Source organism: Tenrec ecaudatus, chromosome 8 (assembly GCF_050624435.1).
Source record: "Tenrec ecaudatus isolate mTenEca1 chromosome 8, mTenEca1.hap1, whole genome shotgun sequence".
In the NCBI taxonomy this organism is placed as follows: Eukaryota; Metazoa; Chordata; class Mammalia; order Afrosoricida; family Tenrecidae; genus Tenrec; species Tenrec ecaudatus.
In genome coordinates this window covers 49,141,306-49,155,412 of record NC_134537.1, presented here as the reverse complement: position 1 = coordinate 49,155,412, position 14,107 = coordinate 49,141,306, and the positions used below count along the sequence as shown (strand labels likewise).

Below are 14,107 nucleotides of genomic sequence, written 5' to 3'. Positions count from 1 at the left end.
CCTCATTGGAAAGGGCTGGTAATCTACTTCTAACACATCAGCCACCAAAAATCTTAGGTAGCACAGCACTATTCTGACACATAAGGTCACCAGGAGTCAGCAATGATTTTCTTGTACTGCCCCAGGAATACAAAATAAACCGGCACAATTGTTACCAGTGGAAACAAAATACACAAGGTTCGAGTGAAACTGCTGTTATGAAAAAATTCACTGAGACCAGAGCTGCTCACCTAGCAGGAAAAATGTGCACCACGAAAATGTGGCCCCGCAGAGCTTTGTTCCATTTTGTTTGGTTTGGTTATTTGGGGGTGGATACCTCCTCACATCAAAATATACCTAAAATTTAACTAGAATTTTATTCAAATAAATTGTAAGTCAGATAGGCATTTGCTACAGCCACAGGCAACAAGAATTCTAGTACAGAAACTATTATTTATATCATAAGGGCTAGGCTCTACTTCAAGCCACCAGTTGAGTTTGGGTAGGGAGAAAAAGAACATTCCCAGGCTACTGGTCTCAATATCATACAGAACAAAGAGCCCACATTTTGAGAATCTTATTTAAATTTGTAATTACTTAGCCTTTATCTCTTGATAAGTTCATTTAAAAGAAGCAATCAGCTTGCTAACATACCCAGAGGTTCTTCTTGAACCTCTGGACACAGCATTTTTGCAGTTCCATTTAGTGCTAAATCCCAAGCTCCTGTTTGACCGTGGGATGATATAATATTCAAACTGGAAGTTGTAAAACAGCATATTGTTCACTTAATATATAAAATAGACTACTTTTAAGAAGGGGAATCTGCCTCTCTTCCATGAAAAAAAAACTAATCAATCAGATCCCTTATTAAATACATTGGTATTATTCCTCTATTAGAAAGAAAACATTCTGATCCCAAGGTATAGTGAATTTTTAACAAATCCTTAAATGGCTATGCAAATAAAACACAAATGCAAGTGGTAGCTGTTACAACACTCAAAGCCTAACAAACCTTGACGCCCGGAATCAGTGTTTGTGTATGCATACCTGCCGGCATGTGTTTTTACACATGTGAACTTGGCAGTCCAATGCCTATGCATCCTTAAAACTTCTCCATAGACATGATTTTCCTCTATATATGTATCTCTGGTTTACACCGATGCTCATTTTTCTATTTCATTACCTAAAGTGATCACCCTCTTGTTCTCCACGTCACTTATTTTGAAAGACTTCTCCTGGCTAATCAATCTAAAATGATTCTACCACTTGCTCTGTCTCCTCTGTGCGTCCTCTGTAAAGGAGGACAGTGAGTCTATTAGGCCATGTCTATGTTATTCTCTATTACACTACCTTTGTCTTTCCCAAACAACATCATAGAATTTGCAATTGCTTAGGCATGTGACTGTACTTTTTCAATGTTGGAACTTTGCATTTGTGATTACATTTCCAGCAACAAGCAGCACTGAAGAAATGTGGAAAGGAGGACAGTCCTGGGTGCTGTTGGGCTCGTGGAGACCCCATGTACCACCAAGGAAAACACTGCGCAGCTCGGTGCCGTCCTCGCAATGGTGGCTCTGAGTCACTGTGTCAATCCAGCTCATTGCAAAGGATTTCTGTTTCACTGGACTTCTCCCTCACCCAGCACGATGCCTTCTCCAGTGGTACAACCCTCAAAGGACATGGGATTTTCTCAGCATCTTGCTTCTAAAGGGCATTCTGGCTTCAGGCTCTCAACACAGGCTGGTTCATTCTTCTAAGGGTCCAAGGTTTATTCTGTTCTTGGTCAACATCATAATTGAAAGGCATCTATTTTTCTTTGATTGAATCTAATTTCACACGGGGCGACTTAAAAAAACATAATTTGGTCAGGTGCAATTTTAATTAGTCCTCTAAGTTTTTTTTAATACTTTAAAGAAATCTCTTGGAGCACATTTGTCCAATGAGATGCATCTCTGTGTTGTGCATCAGGCTCAAAATCACAAGGTCAAGCAGGTCAAAATCACCAGGAGCTCAGTGGAATAAAGATGAAGCTTTCTGGTTCAGTAAAGATGTGCAGTCTTGGAAATGCCAGGGGCAGTTCAACGATGCCCTATTTCATTGCTGTGGGTCGGACTCAACTCAGTGGTAGTGTCTTTTCCCATAGATATTGACTATAGATGCAAGCAAATAAAATCCTGAGAACTTGAATATTTTCTCCATTGAAAAGAATTTAGGTGCTTTAAAATGTTTCATATACATATGTGTCTATATATATACATGTATATCTATCTATATATCTATCTATCTATATTCAAGTTTATCTCTTAGATGTCATAGTGCCTACTGGGTTATGAGATCCTTTATGCCTGAGGCAGCATCCTATTATATTTTTGTTATCTTTAATTTCTGGCATAGGGAATAGTATCTAGTGAAACTGAAATACTTTTCTGTAAACTACTTGATTGCCTATGTGTATTTGTGTAGACATTTATAATTGCTATTTCTTCTACAATGATATTTAATGATCACACAAATAATATTTAGGGAAAGCAAACAACAAAGAACAAAAATTTAACAGGACTAATCAAGTTTTCAGGGTCATTCTATCTCCCTCTTTGCTTCTGATTCTATAAATACAAAGTATGATCATAATGTTCAAGCTTACTATAAGCTTGATAATTTAAAAAATATAATCAGCATGGATTTATTGCAAGAAAACATGACTTCTATGACAATGTTAACATGCACTTGTAAACAGACTGCTTCTAATTCTGCTGAATTCTGAATATCTCTAAATTTAAAGTGTGAGATGCAATTTCACATTTCTTGGCACATAATGAAAACTGAAGATAATTATACTTGAAATATATATATATTCAAAAGTTATGTATTTGAAAAGTCAAACTGATAGACCCATTTGGTAAAGTATAATTATCTGAAGAGAAATCATTAAGGATAATCTTCAGCATGGTAGAGAAGAGAAAGAGAATAAATTCTATTTTAATATTAACAGTTATTTCAATGTGTAAAATTGAACTAGAAATGTAGTTATTAAATAAATATAAAGGCATAAGTTTTCTAATCCAAAATAGTTAATCATAAATATAAACTCTTACATATAAAAACTAGAAATGAAAATTTTGCACCTTTATTCATGCAATAATAACCTTTAATTTAGATACTTATTCATTCAATTTTACCTATACCAGAGACGAAACTGATTCACTCAGCCTGTATCACTTTATAAAAGAAAAGGAACCTCCCCCTCTAGCTCAAGAGCAGCATTATTGATAAACTTGGATGTAATGCCTTTTCAGAAAAAAAAAACAACACTTAGATTAACCCATAGTTAACCCTGGGGGTTGGACAAAGGCCCATGGAGCTTAGCGGTGTCGCCCAGATGAAAGGAAGAGAGGTTTTCATTCTTGTTAGGAAGGCACTGTGCCAACCATTGCAACATGGGTTGAGTAGAAAATAGTCAGGCCAAGGAAAGCTTTGGAGACTAAGATGGTTTTGGATAAATAATGTGCCAGGAAATCAAAATAGTATGAGCACAGATTCTGGGACAAGGATAAGAAAATGTATCATAAATCTTCAAAATGTCCAATTCTAAAGCGGTACATATAAATGTACTGTTGTTGATAGGTGCCACTGAGGCATGTCTGACCCATAGGCAGCCTACAAACAATAGCACATTGCCCGCCCCAGCACCAGCCTCAAAATGTTTTCAATGCCGGGGCCAATTGCCGCAACCAGGGTGTCAATCCATCTCCCTGAGGGCTGTCCTCTTTTCCCACTGCCTCTCTATCTTATCAAGCATGATCTTCTTATCCAAAGACTGGCTTCTGCTGACAACATGGCCCAAGTATGTAAGACAAAGAATCGCCATCCTTGCCTCTAAGAAGCACTCCGGCCATGCTTCTTCCAAGACAGATTTGGCTTTTAGCAGACACCTTCTGCAGCACCACAATGCAAATGCATCAACTCTTCAGCCTTCCTTATTCCATGTCCACCCTCCACATACAGATGAGGCAATGCAGAATACCATGGTTTGGGTCAGGTACACTTAGTTCTCAATATAACATCCTTTCTTTTCAAGACTGGAAGGAAGTTTTTTGAAGAAAACGTACTTCACTCAATGCGTCCTTTGATCTCTTGATTGCAGCTTCCATGAGCATTGATTGTGGATCCAAGCGAGACAGAATCTTTGTCAACTGCAACTTTTTCTCTATAAATGTATAATGGCATAGCAAAGTAACACATCAGGACACCACATGGTTTGCCAACGACAATAAACATGCATAGCATTTGTGTGAAAATGCTGTGAAACACAGCCAGAAAACCCGGTTTCAGAATTATGATACTGAGATATCAGAGGGTGTGTGTGAATATTACCTCTGAATATCCAAGAAAGACTGACTCACACAGTAGGAGCTTAGACATTTAAGATAAAGATTTGGGGCTCAATGGTATGTTTATGGCAAGATAAATCATATTTACTTTGAGAAGTAGGTGACATTACTATAACAAATACCATAAATCAAGAAAACAGCAGAACTCAGACATACACATAATCTAAATTTTAAAGACCTACTATAGGGGAGGATTTCCCCAAAGAGAGAACTATGGTAAAAGTTAGTGAAAAACTTCAGTTGAAGGAGAAGGGTCGATTCAACCATTTCAAATACTGCTAAAAGATAAAATAGGACACACATACATTCACACACGGATCTGTGTGTTTAATGACATGTGGATCATTAGTGTCCTCAGGGAAAGAATTTTGGCAACATGGTAGAAGACACATTGTAGCTGAATGTGGTAATGGTAATCAGAGATAGAGTACAACCACAAGATTTGGTCCTGTCCCAATGAATTCTCAGGGAAAGACTTAGGGCAGCAGGCTCTCCTACCTCCCTCCTTTTTAGTTTTGTTTAGAAAGGGAAGCCAACTTGCAATGAGGGACACTGCATTTCCTTTTGGAAGACTAATTCAAAATGCTGGAGATCAATGCTAAGTATAAAATATTATTTTAATGGAAAATGCACTATACCTCTTGGCGAAGAGTAGTTGATAGTTATGCCACACTTTATAAGCATAAATTATTCGCCTAACCATTAGTCCAGTTAACAAAAAAAATTCTGTTGGGAAATTAAGCACATTATTGTGGTTATATTTTTTTCTTTTAATTATTTCTAAAATATCTGCCTGCTGAAAGCATTTATTCAGACATCAAATTTGTTAGATATAATTTGTCATTTAACTAAAATGTAAATAATTAAAGTTATTTCTATATTAATTAAAGGTTCCACACACATACCGTATTTGTAGGAGCATGAGAGAAAGGCACTTTTTTTGAGCTGAGGTTTAAGTAAAAATTATGTGACAAATCAACACCGATTTGCACTAAAATGTTTATGATAGCTTATTTTAATATGTTTGAGATTGTTTTTGAAGTATAACAATTCATAGCTTAAATCAATGATACTTATTCAAATTTCAAACGACCTTTGGTTCTTATCAAAACAAAGTATATAGATATTCAACAATCCAATCATTTGGCTTTGCTCAGTTACTAAAATAGATATTATTGCAAATGACATCACAGGCATTATGCTAGGTTTCAAACGTAAGGGATAGGAGCTAACTGGTCTCTTTAGAAGTTTTAGCAGATAAAATAGAATGAATAATAACTAGAACTGTCATAGAAAAAAGTTCCTGAAATTGGGAATATTAAGTAAAATTAAAATGCAACTTTATACTTTATGGCTGATAACAGTGTCCTATTAATGCACTCAAACACACACTTATTTTTGTTTTAGGTACCGGTTACGTAGTCGTTACACTTTGGGTTATAATCTTCATGGTCAGCAGTTTGAAACCACCAGCAGCTCTGAGGGAGCAAGACTCAACTTTCTACTCTGGTTAGCAGTTACGGTCTTGCAAAGTCCCAGAGGGTCCCTAAGAGTCAGCACTGTCTCCGTGGCAATGAGTTTGGGTTTGGTTTTGAACTAAAAACCACATTGAAAGGAGCTGAAAATGTAGACTCCTGAGAAACCAAAGCTATTTTACCAAGTGACTATAATTGAAAAAACATAGTTTAATATTCAAAGTACTTTTCAATAGCATTTAATAAAATGGGCAATAGGAAAGTTTAGACCCGGTGACTTGAAGAACTGATAGAGTCACTAAAAAGAAAACATGAAATCGCACAAAACTAAGAGAGCCTTCTCATTTAGATGGTCTGAAAGGGAGCAACCAAGTAACCATTCTCTGTGAGATGGAAAAAAGATCTAGCCTTCTTGTGAGCGCTCACAACAGAATTTCCACAGTGACTTAGTACTTAGTACAGCAATAAAAGGTATAAACGAGGCCTCCTGTGTCATACAGGAAAATTTTAAATGGACTGGGGGAAAGTGACATCTAGTGTTCAGAGGAAGTCATCTAAGTATTGTTAATATGCAAAATGGTAAACACACACTATTTGCCTAAGCAGCATACGTTGAATAACCATATACAGTAACCAGTTGAATAATAATGAAATGTACACAAAAGTTTCATAGAGGATACATCTTCCCAGGTAATTACTTAGCCACTTTCCCTGCACAGACATCTTTATCTACGCTTTCTTGTTGCTTTCATAAGATGCCAACAGAGCGTCACTAGCTAGCCAGCGTTGCGGTGTGCCCAGAGTCCGCGATGGAGAGGGTCCTGTAGCTGTCTACGGCCCGAGTCTCCAAACCAAACTCACTGCCACCGAGTCGATTCCTCCGCAGAGCGACTCTCGGGCAGAACACAACGACCCAGTGGGTTGATGAGACTGTATCTCATCTTTCTCCCAAGCAGCCGCTGGTGGTTTCTAGCTGTCTAACACCTAACCCCTACTCCACCAAAGCCCATCCCCACACGCTCAAGCTGGACAACTGGCTGGACAACTGGAGTACAGTGACCTCACATTCTCTGGGAGAATGTTTACAGGTCCCAGGGATCTAGGCTTTCTTGAAACATGTCCACATAACTAACTCTTTATCTCAATACAGTCTCAATACTTAATATGTGCCAAGAATGGCATACATGCTAGGGATGCAGATGCTAAAGACCACTTCTTCTGGACCACACTTTAAGTATATCTGGTGTTCTCAGTCTTCGTTGGGCAACGGGACAGCACAAAGAGCATGAAAACAGGCTGGGTTGGTAATTCTGAGTGACTAGTCCCTTGTAGTAGATAGGAGGAGTGTCATTGTCATTGCTGTAGATACCGTTCAGTCGGTTCTGACTCACAGGACCCTACAAACAACACTGAAACACTTCCCCGCCCTGTGCCTTCCTCACAATTTGCCTTAAGTTTGCGCCATTGTTGAAGCCACTATGACCCTCCCTCTTTCCCTCCTTTCCTCCCTCCCTCTTTTCCAGTGCCCCTCTGCTTTATCAAGCATGATGATAGGAAAACTAGGATGTACATATATTCCCACCCACTCAACGCACACTCACCTCCTGTGCTGAATATAAACCGCTGGTCTACCAAGAACATCTTTTGATCTTTAAATTAATTCTTCAAGTATACTTCATTGCTACATTAGTCGCTATACTAACTTCTCTTAGTGTCGCCTGATAGGAAGAATCTCAGCCTGGATAAACGATATTAAACTCGCTCTTCTTTACGACAGGACTTCACAGAACTTCTAATACTACAACACGCACAGTGAATCGTCAGTGAGGAATTCACCAGTATCTCACCAGACAAATGCAGCTGATCCCATTTCTCTTCAACATGCAGCTACATCTGGGGAAGCACAACTAGCTACTAATCAGTTAAAATTTTAAAAGTCTAATCTATGTGTATATATTTATGTTGATATGTAGATATAAGATTTTTTCACATACATAGTTTAGAACTAAAACATTTCATCTGAAAATTTCAAGAAGATGCATATTTTTCTAATTGAGTTCCTATTAACATAAAAATGCATTCCCTGGTCAAAGAGACATTCCCTGTTTTAAAACGTGTGAATTATGCTTATGATGTCAGAGACATCAAGAAAAATCCTGCCATCAGGCTCAACGATGAGTCAGCAAAGATGAGAAGGACGTGGGAAAAAAGCACAAAACAAATGGACAACTTGTCTAGAAGGCTCCCTGCTTAACTTACCTCTTGTCGCAATTCACATACCTAAGTAGATGGTTAAATAATTCTATCTCCAAATGCATATTTAAAATAACCTAAACTCTTTTCAACTCTCAATTGGCAAGCTCATTAGTGTTCCTAATTGTTCAATCCTTCCAGCCCTTTCAACTGAAGTTCTAGTGTTATTTTTTTTAATTTCTGTGAATACAAGTCAATAGTGTTATTTTAATATAAAGGGCAAAATACACTAAGCACTTTGTCCTGGTGGTTCACCACCCATGGGATTTTACCACAAGAATACAAAATTATAATGAGGGACAGAGCTATAGCTCTGTCTTAATCTAGAAAAATACAAGGGAAAAATGTTTAGCTGTAAAGGCAAATGAAAAAAGAGAAGCTTCGCCACTAATCAGAATACATTCAAACTGGGACAAATTCCAATGATTCAAACCAGCAGCAATCATTGCAAAAGTCCAGAAAATATAATGGATCTCACGACCTGCTTTTTTGTTGTTGCCATTTTTCTACTTAGAAGCAGGAATCTCCACCTTATCCGAAATGATTAAATTGTTATGCATATTTGATATTAGTATGCACTCCTTGATGAGAAAACACGTAATTCTGCTTTCTTGTCTTTTCCCCAATGATTCAAGTGAATGTTAGCCATCATTTTAAGTGCACCGTGTAAAGATGTAGTACATTTCCCATCAACGATTTAAGCAATGGTTTACACTTGCTTGCTGTGAATGTTCATGTGTTTAAGGATAAACACGCTGACATTATGCTTTGAATTTATTTTAAATAAATAAAAACATGAAACATGCCATGTGCTGGAGTTCAATGTAGCACTGGCATATTATATAATCAAAGTTGTGATTCCTGCTCCACAATTATTTTATCATTTGTCTTCCAAGGCTCATGGAAAGCTTCCTGCAAGTCTAGTGCACATGTTCCTCTACACATAGGTTCTTAATATAGAGAATGCACTGCTGACGTCTCTGACAAGTTGCTGAGTAGTCTGTGGAGTGTTGAGTACCTTAAAGTATTTAACATGCAGTACAGCAGAGTGTTTATTTGACTACTTGCAGTTAGTCCATGCTTTAAAATCTTAAGTTATACCAATAGTTCATCAATTGGGTCAAAGTTAGGCAGGGTGATTCATCCATTTCTAATTACCATGATTACAAATCAGACTTGTCGCAAGAAGACCACAAAAAAGTGCACAACTCACGGCCACCGGAGGGCATTATTTCAAATTTCAAAGCAAGGGGTGGGGGGGATCCCTGATTTTCTGTTATCTCTTATGCACTTTACTTCCATTTTCTCCAAGAATGCTTTGCGTGGTTTAAATACCATCTGCAATAGTTGGAGAACTGTCTCTCTCCACTGCAAAGCGCCTCAGAAACAAGCACCAGCATTTTACAGAAAAGTTCATTTAAACATTTGTGGCAATAACTCAGAATGGTACCACATGATGAGGGTTTTTTTATAGAACAGATATTTTTTCAAACATCATAGTTATTATTACACTAATTTGTGAGTATTCTGAAAAATAAAGAGTTTTTATTACCCCTTCCACTTACTTTACACTAGCTGTCCTTAAGACACTCACTGTCCTTAGAAATATTTCTCTTCCTAAAAAGGTTAGGAAAGTGAGCTCCGGGGTTTTCTGGCGCCAGTTGGGAGGCTGAGGCTCAAAGGTGACACATTCTAGAGAGCTGCGTGTAATTTCCTTTGGCCAACAACCATATTAGCCAGCTATCTTCCTAGGGCTCAGGCTAATCAGTCACCGCTTTAAACTTGTTTCCAGAACACTAGGATATGCTGTGGGTGGCAAACTTGAAGGTTTCCAAGAACTTTCCTTGTCGTTGAGCCAACATTTCGGTTTTCTGTCAATCAATAGTTTAGTCATTTAAAAATAAAAGAGGTTGGGGAGGGAGTTGTTTGTGGTAGAGACAAGAATAGATTAATTTTTTTAAAGAAGTCTGAGAAAGTTGGCATCTCAATTGGACTCTGAGTTGCAGCCCTCACTCAGCTGGCAGTTCTCAGCCCTCCAGCAGCCTCCCAGCCCAGAGCTGGGGGGCAGGAAGGTTTCAGCAGGCGCCCTTTGGAGGAACAGAGGCCAAACCAACTTGGCACCCACCCTCAGCGCCCAGAAGTCCTGTCTGAAATGCCATGCCCAACAGAGGAGGTTTGGACCAGCGCAAGGACTCGCAACCCAAACCAACAGTTCCCAGGGAGCAGCCCAGGGTGAATCGCAAAGATGAATCTGGGAAACCCTGGCTCCCAAGGAGTTGTAGAGCGCAGCCCCTGCGCCTAGCGCATTTCCACCTAACCGTTCACAGCCTTGAAACCAAGGCGGGACAAGTTTCACACGGAGCTTTCCAGCAGCGGGGAGACATGGGGCGCTCCGGGAGCCGCATCCTGCTGCTGCTCGGTACTCACTCGAACCCCACCACCACCACCACCATCACCCCATCACCACCCCTGGGCGAATGTCCCCTCCAAGGGCTGCGGGGCGGGCCAGAGCGGGCGGGCGGGCGCGCTACTCACCCAGGCGGGCACCAGGAGGCTGCAGGGGCGCTGGCGCGCGCCGGGCGAAGGCGGCTTTCCCTCCGCGGCCATCGCCTCGCAGGCAGCGCGCTCGGAGCGCTCGGCCGGGCGGCGGGGCTGCGGGCGCGGCCGCAGACGCGCGCATGGAAGGGGCCGCGAACCCAGCTGCGGCCGTGGCCCCGCGCGAGCCGCCCAGCGCCGCTCCGCTCGGGCTCCGGCTCCGGCTCGGGCTCGGGCTCGGGCTCAGACTGGGTCTCGGGTTGGGGCTCGGGCTCAGGCGGGCAGCGGCGGCCGCAGCGCCGGCCCGGGCGAGGCCATGCGCTCAGCTCCGCGGGGTCCCTCCGAGCGCCGCCCGCCGCCTGGACCGGCGCCCCGGGCTCGCGGGCCGAAGGCAGGGGAGGGCGCCGGCGGCACGCCGACCCGGAGGCAACTCCCCTCGGGCAGCGCGCGCACGCCTGGCTTTAAAAGGCTGCCCGCGCGGGCCAAGCGCCGGCGCCGTTCAGTCCCTGCGTGTGAGGCTCCTCTGCCGCTTTCCCACGCCTCTCGGGGTTCCCATCCATTCCGTTACTCCGATCTCTGGGAATCCTCTCCCAAAGGATTTCTCCGCGTCACCCAGAGAGCAATAGCTGGACACCCGGGGACAGCTTCGCCCCAGGAAACGCACAAAAACTCCAACTTTCGCCTCCAGCTAAGCTGAAGGGTCTGGCTTCCACCCACTTTCTTTCGTCTTCCTACATTGCCTTCAGAGCTAGAATCCTGAGCCCCCTGCTAGTCTCTGAGGCACTAAGAAATCCAGGAATTTGTTGTTGTTGCTTAGTTTGTACTTACTGGCTTACCGGTGTGCTAAAATAAATCTCAAAAGCAGTATTCGATTTTACAGCTTAAAATCAACTTACATGTTGATATAAATCAACTTAAATTAATGTTACTTTGGATTACATCTCAGAGGTAAAATAACCTGACCCCTAACATTTTTAAAAGAAGCAAGTATACATTTTCTTCTCTTTCCAAACTGTACAGTCCTTGAGCTAGCTAGCTAGCTAGTTAGTTAGTTTATTGTGCCAACCTGGCCAATAAACACATGTGAGGTTAATTGAAGGGCAGGGAGATAAATGGCTTGGTGAGCCCCACCTTTCTAGCTCTAGGGTCTCTTGCTTTGTGCTGGTCAGACCAAGGTGCAGCTGCCTTAACCAGTTCCCTGCTTCAGCTGACAAAGCTCACTTCCTGCAAGACATCCCCAAGGAGAAGCTGCATGGACCTACCCCGATGCAGCCCTGGGTGCTGGAGCAGTGTATGGAGACCCCCGCCTGCGCTGAGATGCTTACACGTTCACTAATTCCACTTTCCTCCTGCAATCAGTGTCATAGTGTGTGTTTTGCAAGATGGAGGAGGCCTTTGTGGATTAGTGCCGGACGTAGGGGTTAAGGTTGGATTTATGGGCTTGGGCAGCACTGGGCTGGGGTGTTTTCTTGATGTGCACTTAACCTTTATATAAAGGTTTATCTACATGAGTTTCTGTGGGGTTTTTCTCTCTAAAGTACCCAGACTAACACAGTCCTCCTTTCATACATAGGCACATTGGCATCAATTTATACATGGGCAACTTCATCGTATAGATTTCAATCCCATTACCTCAACGGCAAGAAACCCATCCGAATATAATGTCGTATGCGCTGCAGCATAAACCATGCTTTGGAATGCCCGGCCCACACAAGGGTGCCCTTGGTGTTGCTGCTGCAACGAGTCGGTTCAAACCCACAGCGGCCCTATCCACTGATGCACAGCAAAACGAGATACTGCCTGGTGGACACAGATTAACTGAACAAATGATTAAGAACACTATTTTTATTCCAACCTGTTTGCTGAGTATGTCTGGCTTCTAACCCAGGAGCTTCAAAAGAGGCCGGCTTTCCATATTTCGCTCTCCTTATCCCCATATGCTTTCTGCTCCTGTAAAGAGCTACAGTCTCAGCAACCCACCAGGGCTATGACTGGGCATGAGTTTGGAGTCTTAATCTAAACAGAAATCTTTCTCAGACTCCTTTAACACTTAAAAATGCTCATAACTTTACTAGAATCTGAACACTGGAGTCCTCTTCTTCTTAAAGTTTTTAAATTCCCTGCCTTTTAATGACCTTTCTTGTGGAAGAAAAATGGGCTTCCCCCATCCCCACCCCCAGCCCCTGTAAAGATTTAGACCTTGAGAAGCCCTAGGGACTGCTCTGTCCTAGAGGACAACACAGAGAAAGAACCCCATCGCAAGGGTTTGGTTTGAGGTCTTTTTGTTTGTTTGTTTGCTTTGTTCACATAAGATGTCCTTTATGTCATCTCACTACTCATCTGGTTTTCAGTTATTAGTGTCCAATGTTGAAAATTATTCTTCAGGTAATTTGTCATTCTAGGTGAGATATACTCAAAGTCCGATTTTGACATTCGTGTGTTTGTTTTAATTTTTTTCTGCTTCAAACTTGCACTTGCTTATGATCTGCTTTGCATGCAGATTGTATACATCTGATGAAATGATATGAAATGCTGGAATTGTGTAATCCATAAATATTGTCACAGCACAAATGTAATTCAAATAATTACAAAGAATATTTTAACTGGTTGTAGCAGTACATTGACAGAGAGCTGCTAGGTAATCAATCCAGATTTAGAACAGTATGTGGAACACAGATTATCATAGTTGACCTTGTTATCATAGATGTTTCTTGCATCAAATCAGAGAATACCATAAAAGAGTTTACTATTGATAAATTGTACTGTTAGGGCCAAAAGAACAAACAAATCTGTCTTGGAAAAAGTATAGTTAGAATGCTCCTTAGAAGCAAGGATGACATGGCAAGGCTTCACCACACATACACTGGGCATGTTATCAGGAAAGACTAGACCCTGGAGAAGGACATCATTCTTGGGAGAGAGGAAACCAAAAAAAGACCCTCCACAAGATGGATTGACACAGTGGCCGAAAAATAGACTCAAACAAAGAAATGTCCAATGGGACTGTGTATAATAATACATTTATGATAATATTACAAGGAACGGGAATGGCAGGAAATGTAATTGTACTTGTGTGGATATTATACATAGACCAACACGTAGTTGTTGAAACAGAACCTAGGAATATTTCATAGTTTAAAATCAGGAATGATGTGTCTTTGGATTGTAATATTTCACTATACTTATTTTATCCATCTCCTAAGCAAAAATCTGAGAAGCTGGACTACATAAATAAAGAATGCAATATCAGGATTAGAAGAAGGTTCATTAAAAACCATAATGTATGTAGTGCACACTGAAAGCGAAGAAGACTTGAAACACCTGTTAATTTCAAAAACTACTACCATCAATCTGGATTATACTTCAGCAACAAAAAAGTAAGTATATCAATATGCAATCTCTAGATAGAAAAATGTGCTTTTCAAGGATTTAATTTTATTTGGATACATAATCAGCACCATATAGCAGAAGCCA

General features: G+C 41.0%; 1 protein-coding gene across 1 annotated transcript in view; it reads right to left on the bottom strand.

Moving 5' to 3' along the window:
* The window catches only part of SNTG2 (syntrophin gamma 2), a 553,256-nt gene extending 542,269 nt beyond the window's left edge, over positions 1–10,987 (bottom strand). Inside the window, exon 1 of the mRNA XM_075555664.1 lies at positions 10,634–10,987. Within this exon, the coding sequence (XP_075411779.1) occupies positions 10,634–10,705 (72 nt within the window). The 5' untranslated portion in view covers positions 10,706–10,987. The remainder of the gene's footprint in view (positions 1–10,633) is intronic.
* Positions 10,988–14,107: the final 3,120 nt, after the last annotated feature.